We start from the raw sequence: 18,806 nt of genomic DNA, 5'->3' as shown, positions 1-18,806 counted from the left end.
GGACCGTAGAGGATCATTAGCTAGGAGCTATAAAGTACAGAGAAAATCCTGCCCTGTCCATAGTTCATCATAATTAGAGATTGCTGACTTTTCATGGTGTAGGGTGTGAGTTGGAAAATTATTGGCTTCCTTAAAGGAAAAAGACAATAAACCGAAGAAGTTATAAGGACCTCATCTTGCCACTTTATTAAATGAATCTGTCTGGGAAGTGGCTTGGTTCAGTATAAAAGCAGCATTGGGAACAGATAACAACAGATGCTTTTGATAATTGTGATTCTCAACAGCTTTTGTTCCACAAATCTAGTTACATTTAAATCTGTCACAGTGCACTTTTTGACTAATGTTGGTCAAAAGGCTTCTTCACTTGGTTTTTAAATTTAAGCTGGGATATTTCACTCATAAACCACCAGATATTAGCATTAGGAAAAGCTATGTATGGTCTGCTTTCTTTTTACTTAAAAAGGAGTAGAGGATCAATCCAAATGTGGTTACCAAAGAATTAACAAAGAAACTCTCACTAACTTAAGATATGGGTGTTTGCGTAAAACTAGCTGATTTTCCCCACTTCAATAGAGTGGTTTCATAAACTGTAGCTTATGCATTGATGACTATGGGTATGTCTACACGGCAAAGGAAAACCCATGGCTGGCCCACGCCAGCTGACTCCGGCTCATGGGGCTTGGGCTACGGGCTATTTCATTGCTGTGTAGACTTCTGGGCTCAGGCTAGAGCCTGGGCTCTAGGACCCTGCAAGGCGGGTGCCTCCCAGAGCTCAGGCTCCGGCCCAAACCTGGAAGCCAACACAGCAATGGAACAGCCCGAGCCCTGCGAGCCTGTGTCAGCTGGCATGGACCAGCTGCAGATTTTTCTAGTCTGTGTAGACAGACATAACCAGATTTTTAGGGTCAACTCTGACTGAAGTCATTGGGATTCTTTCCATTGACTTCAGCGGAATGTTAATTTCCTAAAATGCACTGGACACTTGACTAATAAATCCAGATTGAAATAAGTGTATCCTTTTAAATGATTAAAAAAAAGTCAATTAAAATTTCTGTTAGGCACAGACATAACTGTTGAACACCAACTGCCCAATTCATTGGGTATGAAAATTTAAAATACCTTTTTTTATTTCTAAATGGAATTTTTTGTATAATTTACCTGAATATATTTTTAAATGAGGTCTCTTAGTGGCTAATGCTGTAGATTTCAGATAGGTTAAGTGATCCAAACACCTCCTACTCTATTTTTAATCTAAAAAATTGTGGTTGGAAGCACCTGGTATAAATAGCAGTGATCTATTTAAGGAACACTATTCTTTTTCACACCTCAAGAGTGTTTTCACGGCAGATTTTGAATGCAGATTATAGTCTGAACAAAAACAACAAGGAGTCTGGTGGCACCTTAAAGACTAACAGATTTATTTGGGCATAAGCTTTCGTGGACTACAGCCCACTTCTTCGGATGCATACAGAGTGGAATAAATATTCCTGAACAAAGCTGAACAAACATAACTAGAAAGTAACTCCTATAGAAGGAACAACTGTCCAGTTACTGATTAAAACTGTTTTCCTACACAGAATACTCTTTCTCTTTGTGGGTAGCAATTGCATTAAACAATACCCAGTGATCTAACTTTCATAAGTTTTTAAGAGCAAGAATGTGAAACGTTTAATAGCTGCATAACTTAAAATGTCTCTAGAGAATCTTTGCTTGATTGTGACTCAGAAGAGGTGTAAAGAGGCCAGCTGCCCATGTACATATGCGCTAGGCTGGCTTTGCTAGAGGTTGCTGGTGAAAGCTTAAGACTGATGCTATGTCTTTACACCGCTCAACACAAATAAGGGCTCCTGGCTATAAGAGTGGCTGATATGCCATAGGCCCTGCCTGTATTGCTGATCATAGTTCCTATCCCAGCTCCTATATCTCATGGGACAGCCTCTTTATGCTTGGAACAGCCTGCCGTTTCCTGTTCACAAATACCCATCTCGGTTTAAACCCCACTGCTTTCCTAACCTCTTTAGGGGCGTATGGGTCTGTCGTCTTCTGGGAGTTGATCCACATCAGAAGTAGTAGATTCATAAATGTCTTAAGTGACGTAGGAGTACTAGTTCCATTGAAAGCCATTTTAAGTGTCTTTGTCCTGTTTGAAAATCCCAACCCTAAATTCTTTAGCTGAAGTGGTATCTCATGGTTTTAGCTCTGTGGAGTCCTACGTTCAAACCCTGCTGTCAACTCAAGTGGTGACTGTTACCTTTTTAACCCTCCATTTCAATTGTCCTTTCCTCTTCCTTTTGTTTTGGTTTCTTTTGCTGTGTTTCTGAACTAGATGCTGAGCTTGTGGGATCATGGAACATTTAATATCAGAGCTTTGAGTAGGGCTTAAAAAAAAAAAAAATCTGCATTCCTATTCTCCAGAGACTGATATAAATGTGGCTGTGAGGGGTAATACCATGGTAAGAAGAGAAGTCCATCTGTTAGGATTCTACTGTGCTGCTATTCGTGCCCCATTCTTTGGGGCTGCTTTTCCATAAGCCTCCAGCTGGTATGGGGCAGATGAGTTTGAGGTGACTTTTCCTGTTTCTTCCCCTGCTGCATGGAAGAAAGATCTTTTCCTCTATCAGAGCCTCCCCATTCCATCTACTAGCTCCTGGGTGGAAAACACCACTACTCTACCCCTCTGTCCTAGAGTCTTGTCTTCTGTGGGGTGCAGACTTTTCATAAGTTGATGCAAAAATTGTCATCTGTTCATTTGCACCTCTGAAACTACAGATTAACATAGTCACCAGTGATCAGAAGTAGGGACTGAAAATGTGCAGGGAAGCTCTGATCAGCTTGAAGCTAATTTTGTGTGGATTCTGTCATCTGCACAAACTTGAAAATACATTCTTAGTAATTTAAAAACAAAACAGAACTGATCTTCCTAAAGTTTGCAAAAACCTTCGGGGGTGAGGGAAGGTAGTGGTTTAAACCAAGTTAAAGTCTAGGAAGTCCCAAATCTTGTTCTTCCTTCTGCATCTGACTGGTGTTCATACATGAAAGTTGTATAGTCCTTTGTAAGGACTTAGATGGCACTTTCAAGGGCACTCAGCATTAGCCTAACACAGTTCCCTTTGACCTCAAAGAGTGTCTTACGCCCAACATTAGTGGGAGCAGAGTTAGGCTAACACTGAGCACTTCGAAAATTCCACAGTTAGTTTTGGAGGCGCTCTACTGTTAGCACACCTTGACACTAGAAACTTGGGCTCAGAGGCATTTTCTGTTGGAATGGCTTGCATGTCATATATGAAACTTTATTGCACCATGACCCCCCTCTGACAAAAAAAAAACCTACATCTCTCTCTCTCTCACACACACGAGCCTAAGGGCTTCAGTCCAGGCAGCAGGCCAGTAGCCTGAGCCCCGCTGCCCTGGTCTGAAGCCCATGGGCGTCGGCTTCAGCCCTTGACAATGGGGCTTGGGCTTCAGCCCTAGGCCCCACTGACTCTAATGGCAGCCCTGGTGACCCCATTAAAACAGAGTAGCAACCCACTTTGGAGTTGCGACCCACAGTTTGAGAACTGCTGTCGTATATGGTTCTTACCACTGTATGTGACTATCACTTGTATGGAAGGAAGACAGCATTTCAAGAGAATTAAAAAGGAAGAAATTCTTAAAGCAAATGGTCCTCCTGAGTCACTGTTTCCTGTATGTTTGACTTGTATGATGATGTGCTCTGTCTGTAAACTTAACTTTGTATTTTCATTCTAGAACCTGGTCCAAAACCATTCCTGGCAAGGTTGAATTCTTCTCCAGTGAGGGTTCGGACACCTCTCTTCCAATCCCAATAGTGCCACTACAAGGCGTGGATGACTCCTACCCACCCCAGAAGAAATCCTTTATGATGCTCAAGTACATGCATGACCACTACTTGGACAATTATGAATGGTTTATGAGAGCAGATGATGATGTTTACATTAAGGGGGACAGATTGGAGAGCTTCCTTAGGAGTTTGAACAGCAGTGAACCCCTCTTCCTTGGACAGACTGGGCTTGGCACCACCGAAGAGATGGGGAAACTGGCCTTGGAACCTGGCGAGAACTTCTGCATGGGAGGACCTGGAGTGATCATGAGCCGGGAGGTTCTGCGCAGAATGGTGCCTCACATTGGCGAGTGCTTGCGAGAGATGTACACCACTCATGAGGACGTGGAAGTGGGAAGATGTGTGCGGAGGTTTGCAGGAGTGCAGTGTGTCTGGTCTTATGAGGTAAGAACACAAGCAATGAGGCATGTGGGGGCGAAAGGTGTGATGTTTTGTACAGGATAACGTCCTGTCCCAGACACAAGCAAATGGAATATGGTCTACCTGACACCTAATTTTGTATAATATAAATTTAAAATTGGTTAAAGAAGTTCTGGATATTGCACCTGTCCCAGAGCTCCCCTGCCTTTCTTTCTGGCTTTAAAATAAAATTTGTCCTATCTCTTGAAAATAGTTTTTCTTCCTGTCATCATGTGAAACCCCCACACAAATGGATATGTGACGGCATGGAGAAAAATGTCTCATAAATGAACCAAACTGGGGAAAACCTGGTAACTTCTCTAACCTTTCAGTCACACTACTCTCAGATGTCTGTCTGTTTTTATTTATTTTATTTTTTTTTAAAGTCATCAGGTAGAGGTGTGACATGTAAGCTGAGTGTCCCATAGTTTTACCATCTCTGTACTGTGAGGTAAGAATGTTCATCACCCCCATTTTACAAATAGAAACTTGAGGGGAAAATTGTTTGTTTGTTTGTTTGTTTGTTTGTTTGTTTGTTTGTTTGTTTGTTTGTTTGTTTGTTTGTTTGTTTGTTTGTTTGTTTCCTCAAATGGGGCTCAGCACTCACAAGCCTGTATGAAGTTAATAGGAAGCTGCAGGTGCTCACCACTTCTGAAATTAAGTCCCTGAGTGATTTGCTGACTGTCAGAGCCATGAGTGGGTGTTCTTGGCTTCTAGTTTATGTTTAACCAACTTGTCTGTGGGATCAGTATTGAAAACTAATGGTTTAATTACCAGACTGCTTACCAGTGTTGGAGCACACAAGGCTTATAGACTTGCTTTGTAAAGTAATTCCATGTTTCTGTCTTAGTCTTTCACCCAAGGTATACCTATTGCCAAACAAGTGTTTAATCTCTCCAGCATTTAACATTGTCACACTGCATACAGTACTAAGTCTGCAGATAATTAAACATGAAACTGCCTACAAGAAAGTATCTATGGCTCAGGCATGATTCTGTTACTTGTTGGATATTTGGTGATTCCTGCTGTTGGACTTTGTGGGTGGAGACTAGTCTTCAGAGGAGCTTATTCCACCCCTTTTCCCCCCCACCCTGAAATCTGCCCGTAGAAATCTGATTGCAGCTTCAGGATCTCAAAAAACTCACAACCTGCTGTTTACTATGCTTATATTATGTTTATTACTTAGACTTTATGGATCTGAATTGTCCATGAGGATAACAAATTTCTCTAGACTTCAAAGTTTGGTTGTAAGTATTGTAGAAGAATAATTCTGCTCAACTGCTTACATAGGAGTTTTAAAACAAAAATACAGTGGAATCACTTCCATCAATCTGGAGTTCTGTAAAAGCCTGTCCCTACAGAATCTAAATATGTGGCCAAGCGTGAGTTCAGGTCTTTTTAAAGGGACACCAACTTAATCACACTTCTGCTAGTATTGGAAAGAATACTGAAGATTACTACCGATAAGAGATCAGAGGAAGATTGCTTGAGACTCATATTTTTGTTCCAAAGGAATACTGTGTGTGTGTCTGGCAGCTCTGTGCATAGTTTTCCCTAACTGTGAGCTCTCACATAGCAATGGGGGGAGTTTTTAAAAAAGAAAATTGTAAAACCACAGAAATTGAAAGAGGGACTTGAGTCAGAGAGAGTACCTGAAGCTGCTATTAACTTGAAGTGACGTGGTTTCATTTTGACAGCGACATGATTTAAATTTTTGAAATAGTTACTGATTGCTTCTCCATTTAGTGCTTTGTGGGCCCAGTTGGAGCTCAGTGGAGTCAATGGGCATTGGATCAGGTCCTTGAGATGGAGAGATCTTTTCATCTGCATTCATCTTGTCACATGTATATAAAAAATGAAATCTGGACACCGGCAAAGATGAGCTCTAGAACGGCGGTGGTGCTGTCACTTCTATATTTCTAGACCTGAAATGATTTACTAGTGTGTTAGGTGCTTTACAGAGAAAAGGATCAAACCACTTTTTTTCTTTCTTAGTTCTCCTATTTAAAATAGTTATTGGGCCTAGAGCAGACTATTGAAACAACTTCCATGTAAATAGCTACATCAGGTATAACTTGAAACTATTAAATGCTCAAATCCTGGTCCCATTGAAATGAATAGCAAAACAGCCATTGATTTCAGTAGGACCAAGATTTGGCACGAAATCTTGAATCATTTGTGGAGCGGTCACACTTTAAGGAGGTTAGAAAAACAAAACAAAGTGCGTGACGTAGCAGAACTAGACTGCAAATAATGCTGAGGAAAAGCAAAATGCTTGAGTGTTTTTAAGCTATTCAGAATGTTTTCTCACAGATGTGGTGGAATATCTAAAATTAGCATGTGGAGGGGGGAAAATAGCATGAACTCTTACATTCTCACTTACACTGCAGGAGTAATTTTTAAGGTTTAGTGTTCCCTGGGAGGGAGGAATGGCTGGGTAGCAGTTTCAATGATGAAAGCACATTACTGCTTTAGGGAGTAGCTGCACTTTCATTTCATTGAGGGCTTTTTAATTTAAAAACTATCATAATTTGATTTTTGGTCTGATTCCCTCCATGCCCGGATAACTGGATTAAATGTGCCTAGGGAATGTTATGTAAAATAAAACAATGGCTCTGTTAAGCAATGCAGCTGTCTTAACCAGCTGTGTTAGGAAAGGTTAGTGTTTAAGCAACATTTTCCATGTCTTAAGTGTATTCATGAGTGTCAAGCAAGCGATGCCTAAAATGCAATGCATTGTATTGCAACAGACTTTGGGTGGAAGGAACAGTTATTCCATCCCCTGCCTTCTGGGGGTATTAGTATTGCATTCTTTAGGATACCTCGAATTAGTTTCCTCTTTACAGTTCTTGCAGGGCTTAGCAAATTAGACCCTAATTGCTTTTTTAAAAAATTCCTTCTTCATGACTTCCATTTAGAAGAGTTCCAAAGTGCTTTAATGGTCCAAATCTTCAAGCCCCTATTCACGTGAGTAATTTCACTGATGTCAGTAGGGGCTTCTTGCGTGAGCAAGTGTTCACCAGTACTTTGCCATAAGTTTGTGGAACATCGTTGGGGAAAACTCTACTAGGCCCTGTATCTTTCCCCCTCTCTACCCTCCATTGCTATTACCCTTAGTGACACTCTAGGAATCACATACGTTTGGATAACTGCAACCACCTCTTGTCCAGCCTTCTTTACACCTCCCTCTCCCTTTTAACTCCAGGCACAGCATGACCACCAAAACTGTCCTCTTCTGTCCTGACCATTAGACACCCCTCTACTGTTGCATCAAAGCTTTGTCCCAGCCTACATGTCTGGTCCTAGATCTTCTTGTTCCTCCTGTACCTTCTGCTTGATCAAAGATATCCGCCTTGAAACCCATCTTGTTTCGTTCCAGCATTTGGTGCTGGCTTCTGTGCTGCCTCTTACTCATGAAGTTTACTCCACTAAGCTACCAATCTTATTCATTACAAGTCTCATGTAAACTCACTACTTCCATGATGCCCACAAGACAAGTTGTGAATAAACTTTGTTGGCCTGAATGCTTGGGGATGTGTGTGGGGGAAGGTGGGGGAGGAGAGGCTAGCACTGTCTGTTGTTCCCTTCTCTGGGTTTTATCATTTCTCTGGTGTGTCTGAGGTTGTAAGATCTCTATCAGTGATTGTTCCTTGTTTGTGTGTGTGGTAGAGTGCTGAACCTGTCATTTGTGCTTAACAAATAACTGAAATGCAGCCACCTCCTAGGGTCAATGGGAGTAACCACTCAATTCGGGCACAACACATTGCATGACAGCAGGGGGACAGGACAAATTATACCAAGGACTAACAGGGCCATGGAATATCGTATGTCCACAGAGAACAGACAGGACCTAGGTTATAAGGTCTCTCTTTCAAAACCTGACACCCCTCCCCATCCCCAGCATAAAGTATGTGGAGCTTAATTTTTCTACGTTGGGGAGGATAAAGGGCTGAGTTGATCCCGTGAGGACTGGACCCCACAGTCCTAGAGAATCTAGGTATTTCAATCTTAAAGAGATGCTGCCAGGGCTGAGGAGAGAATATTTGATTATACCTGCGTTTAAAATCTTCTCTTTCGCTATTAGTTTACTACTTGGCATTTCTCTCTGCTTGGAGAATGAAGACCGTCTAGTTCACTTTCTGCCTTTGGTACACTGGCACAATGTTGCACTATTTCAGTTGCTCATACTGAAGAAAGCTAGCTTCCGTTCTGATGCAAGGCTATTGCAGTGCTCTCATTTTTTTAAAAATTGTCAACTTTTCCATTTTGAGTTTCATTTTGAGTCTTGTGTTTTCTTTAGCAACATCTCACCCGTGGGATCATCTTTCAGTAGCAGGTGATGCATTTTTTGGTAGTTGCTCTTGCCATAAAAATACTATGTAAAGAGTTGGATTCCTGTTTATAGGAATCCTGATTACTTTTATCCAAGTTATAACTGCTGGTAATTGGCAAAGCTGCAGCATATGCATCCAACTTTTCCTCAGTTGTGATACAATCCGTTTGCACCATTTTGCTCTCTTAGTGTCAAACACTTTTCTTTCCTCATACCACAGTGATTGGTGCAGAATAAGAACCTAGACAGTGTTGTGCCCTGGTGAAAATCTCTTACTGGAAACTTCGGTTTTCGAAAGAATAATGTTTTAGAAAGAAAAGCATTACATGCTTAATTCTATTTTAACTAGACCTGAAAAGTCATTTTTAAAAATGTACTGGTCCGTGTGTCTTAATAGAAACCCCACTTCCTAGCAGGGCTTTGGAGCGGAACCCGAAGCTGGAGTGCGGAGCAGCTACAGAGCAGCGGAGCTGCAGGTTTTTGCCTGGAGCTGGAGCACCGCTCCAAAGCCCGGCTTCCTAGTTTATCTAGCAGTGTCTTGGGGTGCAGAGTACTTTCCACACCAAAGCATCAAAATAGAAAACACATTTTCAAAACCTCTTTACCTGTGAGAGGTAGTGTAAGGGAAGTCCGGGAGAGTCAAGTGTTGTATTTTTATTGTGGGTTGAGAAAAAGCAGTTTGTCCCATAGCCAGATTCACATAGGTCCAATTATGAATCCATCAGATAGGGATGTAAGCATCCCCCAAACTTTCCATTCCTGTATATAAGGCTCTCAAATGCGCGGGTGGGGGTGGGGGTTGTTTATCAGCTCTAAAGTGGCCAGAACTCAGAGAAATCCTGTGATGGTTAGGGAGGGAAACAGGAAGTACTGGCTTTAGGGGACAAATGTACAACTCTTAGCATGTGACTAGTCTCCAGTTCTGTGGGTTTCTCTCTTGAGAAAAGCAACAGAACGTCCCGTGGCACCTTTAAGACTAACAGATGTATTGGAGCATAAGCTTTCGTGGGTGAATGCCCATGAAATGCATCCGACGAAGTGGGCATTCACCCACGAAAGCTTATGCTCCAATACATCTGTTAGTCTTAAAGGTGCCACGGGACGTTCTGTTGCTTTTTACAGATCCAGACTAACACGGCTACCCCTCTGATACTTGATCTCTTGAGAGAGAAACTTCTTCACTGTGTCAAAAAACTATTGGAGACTAACTGGCTGATTGGCAGTGCTGACTAGCTTCGTGTGGCCCACTTAGAGCGTGGTCCTATGCTACATTAACTTCAAGGGCAGAACTCCGGTTGACTCTCTAATGGTGCAGCATCAGAGTCCTGATGAGATTTTATTGGAATACTCTGTACTTGCCTGTTTAGTCTGATGTATATTACAATAGAGTTGTGAAGACCTTTGAGAAGCAGGGTACTGCATGTGTCTTGTTAACCTCAAGGACCAACGTAGCGTCATGTCAGTTCTTGAATTTGTCATCGTCAACGTTTTTCCAAAATGCTGAGTGTCCACGATTCCAACTGAGGTCAGTACTTCTGGAAATCAGGCCTTCAGTATTGCTTTACATCAGTGTGTCTCTGCAATGCAGTCCATTCTGACCTCGGGCCATGTGCTACTCTTAAAATAAACCTGTCCTTGGGAAACATGGGATAGCAGGGTTATAAATTGATGCCATCCGTGTACGTGGTGCCATGTGTACCCACGCACAAGGTGCGTAGAGTCTGAATCTGATGCAGACCATCTGTACATATACAATGATTAGTTTGGAGAGAACCTTGAAGTAGTACAGTTTAAAAAACTGCACTAACTTGGATGGGACTGTCATTGAAAGACTTCATGGAAGTCTGCTTGCTCTTTTTAAGAGCAATTCCATTTAGCATATAGGAGCTGAAGAATGGATTTCAAGTACTGTGTGCATGGCTGAGAAGAAACAAGTACTTTGCAGGAGAGACAATGGACAAGAATAGGTGGTGACCGTATGTAGGCAGGGGCAGAATTGCGCGAGGCCTTGGAAATGAGTGCAAAAAAACTTGACCTTGATGCGGCAGGCAATAGGGAACCAGTGAAGAGCTTGAGGGAGGTGGGCAGAGCATCATAACTCTAATAACAGCACGTTTTGGCAGATTGGTGAGGGGAGAAGCAGGGAGGTCAAAGCTGAGGAAGCTTCTACATAGATGCAGGAAGGCCACAGGGTGGATGAGGGTTTCGACATTTGGAATGGGAGATCCACATCCAAACTGTAACTTCTACATCGTCTAAGTTACTTAAAAGAAAGCAAAATCTGACTGAAAACTCATAAGCCTTTTTTAGTAACTTCTGCAGTCGCAGATCAGCAAAGCCTTTTAAAGAAGAAGTTTGAGGTTTGTGAAGTATTTTGATTGCTTTGCTGTTTGAACCCAAAGACCCTGGAGACAGTTCCATTTTGAGTATATGCAATTTTAGCACGAATATTTTTGTTTTGACTCCTGGCCTTGTTGTTGGGAGTGGGAGGAGGGAATTGTACGGTGTGCACTCGTATTCAACTTGTATGTAATGTCGGGGTTTTTTGTTTTGTTAAGGTTTGACCCAGTTTTCATGAGAACACAGAGGAATCTGGTCTTAATTAGATGACCTATAGTAATGTCTAAGCTGAAGGTTATAAAAATTGAAACTTGAACAATGAAATGTCTCTGCTGATGCCATGCATAAAAATAAAAGTACCTTAGGTCTTCCTTCAGTCTTCTGATTAGTCATTGTCTTGAGTACAGTCAGCTCAGCAAAGACTTTATTGCATTGCTGGATAAAGAACTTTAATAGAATGCTCCATATCCCAGATTCTTAATTCAGACATGTACAGAAGTTGTGTGAAGACTTGAGAAACCATTGGAGAAGGGGGAAATATGTGGTTCCCCTTGTCTGAACTTTGACAGTTACTCTGTCTTTATGCAAAATAAATTCCTACTCTCTTTCCCTCCCAGTGTCCCCTGCATGCATCCTCCCCATTTGCTAAAACTAAGTATGGAAAAGCTGTGTAAAAATAAATTCTTAGAAAAGGGTCTTGATTGACTTGATAGTATATCTACAATCAACTTGAAATCTAGTCAGTTTTTTTGTTTGTTTTGGATACTACACCTGCCCTAACGATCCCTTCGGTCTTGCCAATCTTTATGGGTTGGCAATAGCACTTTTTTTTTTTTTTTTTTTTTTTTTTAAATGGCTGTCTCATTGTGAGAAGGCCACACAAAACAAAGTGGAAACTCCGTATAGTCTGCTTCACTGTCTAGGCAAACTTGTCAAATGCACAAAGCAGTTAAACTATAAAGAGAGATTACTACAACAAAGACTAGACTCTTAGGTGGCACTTATAGTAATAGGCACAGTGCTTTTAGGGTTGCTTTTTTAGTTGACCATATCCCTTTTAATGTCAAGTGACATTTCACTTTTTAAAAAAATGTGAAGAGGGGGACCTGCTTTCAATCCCTCAGTCTTAAATAGTAATAAGACTTATTTTTAATGTAGCACCAACAGTGTGCTGGGTTTGTCTAGACTAGAGCTAGACCTGGTAGACTATACCTGTAGTCCTGGGTGCTCCAAAACAACCACCCTTGTAAAAGCCAGGAGCACTAATCTGTTTCCAGGGCCTTTATTAATGCTGTTGGGAAGTCAGCATGACAACATTATATACAGTAGATATCTCCATCCTGATGTATCATTAAAACAGCTGCTTTCTAAGCAGCTCTCTTTGCTGGTCATGGTATGCTAGTATATACAAAGGCTTTAGTAAACTGTCAGTTATATTTTGTTGATACAGCAGGATCAGTCCCTGGCATGTTCTATTAGTACCTTCCCAATTAGTATTCCTGATCTTTTTTCATTCTTATCTGCCTCAACTTGAGAGAAGAAAAGGGGGAAAAATACTGAAAAGAATTGTTAGGTCTCTTAAAAAAAATAAATCTTCTGCTTCAACGGCTTCCTTTTATAAGGTCACTGTCTGTGCAATACAGACATCCACTAGTGCTGCCGTTTTTCCTTTTTGCTGACTCGGCTGGGATGAAACTTCAGTGTGTTTAGATGTACAGCTGCAATTAGTAATGGGAACTGAATACCTTAGCCCTCCCATATACACGACACTAAAATGTTTCTGTATGGTAAGCTAGAGCCTGGCTTTGGACTGCAGTGGAGGTTCCAGCCCTGTGGTAGAGAAGTGCTACTGATAAAAGTGGCTGTGAAACAGCAATCTACAGCACCAGCTCCCTGTCACAAAAAGGAACGTTTCTAACACTCTGCAGTGTACTACGCTGTACAAGATCTCCCCTCTTCTCTATGTAATCTGCCGACTGCAGTTTGTACTGTCCATCGTATGGAGAATTAGTTGTTCGGGATGTGTCTAGCCTCATCTCATTTAGCAAGTTTCCTGCTGAAGCGTTGCTGTGAGTTGTGCCCTGAAGCCCTCGGATTTGGAAAATGGAACTTGGTTCTAATCTGCAGGGCTGCCACATATCTTTAATTGAGTCTTAAAAGGCTTTAAACACTTAGCACTAATTTCCTGTGTTTAAAAGCTTATCTGGACTCCTGATGGTGTAAACTTTCATGGTTATCAGCTGGAGTCTTAAAATCTTGCCAGAAATCCTGATTATCTAAAAGGTAGGCAGGCATTTTGTTCTTGCCTACCTGGGACACCATGACCTTTAAGTGTCCCCAATTTCTCTGCATGGACTATTAGGAACTCTTGGAAAGCTTGCTGTTAAATTTCACCTGGAAGAGGATTCACTGGTCCTGTTGCACTTAAAACTTAGTTCTTTCTTTCTTGCTTGCTTTAAATTGGATTTCTGCTTGTATTGCCACTTGAAACAAACGAATGGTCAAGAATGACCTTCAGATATGTTTGAGCAACTTCACATACAATAATAATGATACAAACTTGACTCTAGTTTTCCTTTTTCACCTGCGGGAAATTTGAGAATCTGGTTAACTGGCAAATCATGTTACAGATGGTTGTCGGGTTTTTTTGTTTGTATGATTTTTGAAATTTCATTAACAAATAGCCAAAGTTAGCTTAAATTCAAATATATTGATGGTGCAATAATTTTGTTTTGCGCGTGTGCATCAGAACTGATCTACTCACTTAGGGTTTGCACTCTACATTTGTGTTGGTGTTCTGGTTTTTGAATTAGTTGGAGAGGATGTTCCACTATCCTAGTTAGGCCCCCACTCCTGCATTTGGATCTGCTAGCGAAGGTTTCTCCAGCCATGCCAGATCCTATTTGACTGCAGAATTGGGGCCTGAGGGCTTTGCTACATGGGGAACTATTGTATATTAGCCATTCCTAACTAACTCCATGATGGATTCTCATATTCCACTCTGAGTGTCTTATTCAGAATTGGCATAAGTGGATTGAACTAATTTGGAATAAGGCACTGTTGTGGAATAACAGAACTCACACATGGCATTAATCAGGAATCATTACCTTATTCCAGATTTATTTCTGTGTAGACAAGCCTTTAGTCTGTGAAGTTGTCAGGGAAAGAGAGAGTCTTCAGGTATCTGCAGAGAACACAGTTGATGCTTAACAAATAGGTTGCAGATCTTAGTTAAACATTTTGAAGCTTGAAGGCTAGCATTTTCCTATTAAATAATACAGGAAGATGATGATAAATGTCCTAGTAAGAATCTTCTGAGGTTTCAGAGGTGAATTGTCTTCCTCCACTGCAGTAAGAAGGGTGGGGAGACGCATAACTGTGCAAATTCTGACTAATTGGAGTAGCTTTTTCCTTTATACCTTCAGAAATACTGAGCATGTATGGCATATGGCTACTTCTCTCCATCCCAGTATGCCTGGACTGGCACTTGAAGTTGGTCTCAACATCTGTTCTAAAAGGCTGAACAAGTTGCTTCATGAATAATAGTGGTCGAGTTTTGATATACATAACTGTAAATCAGTGTGACGGGTTAGAACACTGCTCCAAGAATAAGTTAATGCTAATGAAGGTACCAGCCCTTCAAGGCCTTCAGTGGGTTTAATTGCTTGGCAGTAACTCCCTTATTTGAAATAAAACTAAATGTTTTGGCGGGTTATGTCACCACTGTATTATTGTGGAATGAAGGAGAGAGTGTTAGTTTGCCTCCACTGAACTGCCTTAAGCCTCCTCTGGATGCATAGTACACTTCAGACAGCCCAGATACTGCAGCAATATTGTCTGTCTTGGTGGCATAATGCAGTGGCTCTCAACCTTTCCAGACTACTGTACCCCTTCCAGGAGTCTGATTTGTCTTGTATACCCTCAGGTTTCACCTCACTTAAAAACTACTTGCTTACAAAATCAGACGTAAAAATACAAAAGTGTCACAGCACACCATTACTGAAACATTGCTTATATTCTCATTTTTACCATAGGATTATGAAATAAATCAATTTGAATATAAATATTGTACTTCCATTTCGGTGTATAGTATATAGAGCAGTATAAACATTTCATTGTATGAAATCTTAGATTGTAGTGGTTTTTTATGTAGCCTGTTGTAAAACTAAAACTAAACCCAGGGTTGTGAGCTCAATCCTTGAGGGGGCCATTTAGGGAACTGGGGTAAAAATCTGTCTGGGGATTGGTCCTGCTTTGAGCAAGGAGTTGGACTAGATGACCTCCTGAGGTCCCTTCCAACCCTGATATTCTATGATCTAGATGAGTTGATGTACCCCCTCTGTGTACCCCTAGTTGAGAACCACTGGTATAATGTGTATTCATTACTTCTACAGTGACATTCATTTGCTTGGGCACTTTAAGGATATGTAGGAAACCAGTCACCTGCCCCAGGGAGCTTACAACCCAAGGTCCTGATCCTGCTGTGGCGTCCATAATGTAACAAAGCAGGGTGCTCTGAAAGTGAATCTTTTTGAACAAGAAGTAACATTAAACAAGGAATAGAGCTGGAGTTCTTGTGTAGAAAAAAGGAGAACAAATTCCAGAATTAATGTTCTATATAAATACATGTTTACCACACTAGGGGCTCAAGGCCGCTACTTTGAAACCAGATAATGCCTTGTTCCTCTTCAGTTGGCACAAGGGGGTTTTTTGTACCTGCTCAGTCATAAGTCTGTTTTGGTATCCCCTGGCTGTTAGCACTGGCTGCCTTTTGAGATATGCGAACTCTGAGGCAGTGATATCCTGTAATACATTGCCCCAGTTGGGATGGGATATGTGGGAGGGGGAGGTACTCTTCTCCCCATTAGCATCCTCCCCTTCTTGCTATATCCAGCTTTTAAAAGCTGATATCTATATTTGTATCCATTAGAATGGATGCATATCTCTGTACAAAAGTTGAGGGCGGTAAAGGGGGGGCATGGTAAGAAGTGGGATTATTGGGGACTAGTAGTGGGGTAGGGAGGCAGAGGGAAGCATGGGGGGACAATCTAGATTGGGATCGAATGGAGCATTACGGGGGAGCATGGAAGGAGAGCAGCATTTGGGGTTAGGGCCAACAGGAGATTTCTAAAATACACCTATCTATCCACACTAGTAGAAAAACTATATTAGCTGACACAATTCTTTATCAGGTTTCCAAAATGGTGTCTCTTCTTTTGAAGTACACCTTTACCCCGATATAACGCGGTCCTTGGGAGCCAAAAATCCCTACCCTGTTATAGGTGAAACCCCATTATATCGGGGTAGCGGCAGCAGAGCTCCAGCAGTGATTTAAAGAGCCCGGGGCTCCCCACAGCAGCCAGAGCTCCAAGCCCTTTAAAGCACCGCCGGAGCCCCAGGGTAGCGGCGGCAGGGCTCCAGCAGGGATTTAAAGCGCTCCAGGCTCCGGCCACTGCGGGGAGCCTGGGCCCTTTAAATTGCTGGCCAAGCCCTGCTGCCAGAGCCCTGGGGTTACTATATACGAACCCGTGTTATATCGGGTCGCGTCATATCGGGGTAGAGGTGTATGTATGTGATGGGTGGGTTCTTGGAGACCAAGGTTTCCTTCGCTTCTGTTAGCAGTGCACCACGCAGATTTTCATACAGTGCAAGAGACTGTTCAGTGGTTCATAGAGTGAATGTTACAGGCAGAAAAGACACTGTTTACTTGAGACCTACTGCCCCATTTTATTTTGTGATTGATGCATGGTACATTCCATTACCATTGCTGTATTTGTATCCCTGAAGGGTGCTACATCTGTCATGTGCACACTACAGTTCTGTAATGCTGCACCACACATAGGGACTGTGCGGGGTTCTGTTGTGAGCTATTTGGATGACCCTTGCTCTATTCTCCTGTAGAAATGTTCTTCCAGTATAGGGAGAACAGAACATCTTACCAGTTTTTACTATGCCTCTTTAACTCACTGAAAATCCTTCAGATGTCTCAACTGATCAGACTTCAGGCATGTAGTGGGCCTCTTTCACAAGATGGTGAGAAGCTGAAATGTATTTCACTTTCAGATGGTCTAATGCTGTGCGTTGTTCAAGTAAGCTTGAAGGAGTCCAGTTTTAACCCTGACCGCCAAGAAACTTGGGGGAAAAGATCCATTTGTACTTTGAGAGGAGTTGTAATCCTGTGTCTGGAATTTTATGAAATGTTTCAGCATCAAAGTGTTTTGCAAACACCTTTTCCTTACTGCACCTCTGTGATAATTACAATGATCTTGCAAAGGGGTTTAAGTGATTAGCCCAAGGGCACAAAGGAGGCTCTGTCAGGGCAAGAATTAGAGTACAGGGGGTCCTGACTCCTCCTTTTCTAGTTACTTCAATTAAAATTCCATAGTCAGGGCTGACACTAAGAGAAACTTGAGCAAACATGTTCTTCCTCTTGCTCCAGGAAACCATGTGTTCTGTCCGAATTAACCGGTGGCCAGAAAACTGAAATCCCAGCCACGCAATAGAATGTGCTGGCCTGACTTTGCTCCCATTGAAGTTGATGTGGATGAAAGAAATGAAATAGAAGTAAAACAGAAGACTCTCTGCAGATGCAGACTTGATCTGTTGGCATCCCTATGATTTAGGGTCCAGACAGCTAGTTGCAAGTTGGTTCCTCAACACAGTTAATGGTAGGATATCCTGGCAAACTTGGTCTGCAGTCTAAACACTCATCTATCAAATCAAAATGCATCTCAACAGCTCCTGTGGGCAAACTTGTGAAATGAGGATGGAGGGAGCAAGGAACCAGCATCTTGTCAATAGCAGAAGGGTGAGAAGCCAGGGGGGCAAGGATGAAATTTAAGGAACTGATAACTAACACAAATGGTGGAATGGAGTGCAAATAAAAAACATTGAGCTAGCTGGAGATGGGAATAGAATTGCTATAGAACCAAACATCCTGGGAACTTTCTAAGGGTGAAACCTTCAATTCTGTTTGCAGTAGCCAATTCACTAGACTAGAGCAGCTTCTCTTATGCTGTGGTCTGCTGAATGCTTGCTGGTCGGATGTTGCAGGATCTGCCTCTTTCCTGCATAACTGCTGCTTCAGGTGACCAGGCTTTTTGCTAAAAGAATCTGGTTGCTAGGGTGTCTTTCTTTTACAGCCATTTCAGCTATCAGCTTTTGCTAGAGGCCACAATTATCATAAGAAGATGGAGAGCAGATATTTGCTAGCAGAAAAGGAGGTGCCCTTATCAAGGAACTTGGGCTGAGATGAGGAGCTGGGAAAGGTGTGAACCTTAAATCCACATGGGCTCAGTTGCAGGAAGTCTCTTAGTGGGAGCTGAAGCTCGGGCAGAAGGGAGCTAGGGAAAGAAATGTATTGTAAGATCAGAGGTATGCGTTGGGAAATTGGTCCGATTTTAGGCTTAACTAAACTTGTACTAATGAGTTAGCTGGCACTCAGTAGTATCTTCCAGAGTACACTAAGAAAAATGCATGCTACCAGCACTTTCCCTGCCATGTCACAGATATAATCTCCAAAGCAGCTACAGGAATCCACTAACCTTTCTATACCTGGATCAACCCTACCTCTTTCTCCCCCAGGCCAGAAAGAATACCACCAGGATAAAGCACACACTTTTAAAGTCTCAGGGGGTAGCCGTGTTAGTCTGTATCTACAAAAACAACAAGGAGTCTGGTGGCACCTTAAAGACTAACAGATTTATTTGGGCATAAGCTTTCGTGAGTAAAAACCTCACTTCTTCGGATGCCAATTCACTAGAAGAAGTGAGGTTTTTACTCACGAAAGCTTATGCCCAAATAAATCTGTTAGTCTTTAAGGTGCCACCAGACTCCTTGTTGTTTTTGTAGATACAGACTAACACGGCTACCCCC

The 18,806-nt window shown here is 42.0% G+C and overlaps 1 protein-coding gene across 1 annotated transcript in view; it reads left to right on the top strand.

The window, feature by feature from the left end:
• CHSY1 (chondroitin sulfate synthase 1) overlaps positions 1–18,806 on the top strand; it is a 113,148-nt gene that overhangs the window by 9,349 nt on the left and 84,993 nt on the right. Inside the window, exon 2 of the mRNA XM_034784285.1 lies at positions 3,748–4,243. Within this exon, the coding sequence (XP_034640176.1) occupies positions 3,748–4,243 (496 nt within the window). The remainder of the gene's footprint in view (positions 1–3,747; positions 4,244–18,806) is intronic.

This window comes from Trachemys scripta, chromosome 10 (genome assembly GCF_013100865.1).
Source record: "Trachemys scripta elegans isolate TJP31775 chromosome 10, CAS_Tse_1.0, whole genome shotgun sequence".
Taxonomy (NCBI): Eukaryota; Metazoa; Chordata; order Testudines; family Emydidae; genus Trachemys; species Trachemys scripta.
The sequence above is the reverse complement of the archived record's forward strand: the minus strand, read 5'-3'. Positions and strand labels throughout refer to the sequence as shown.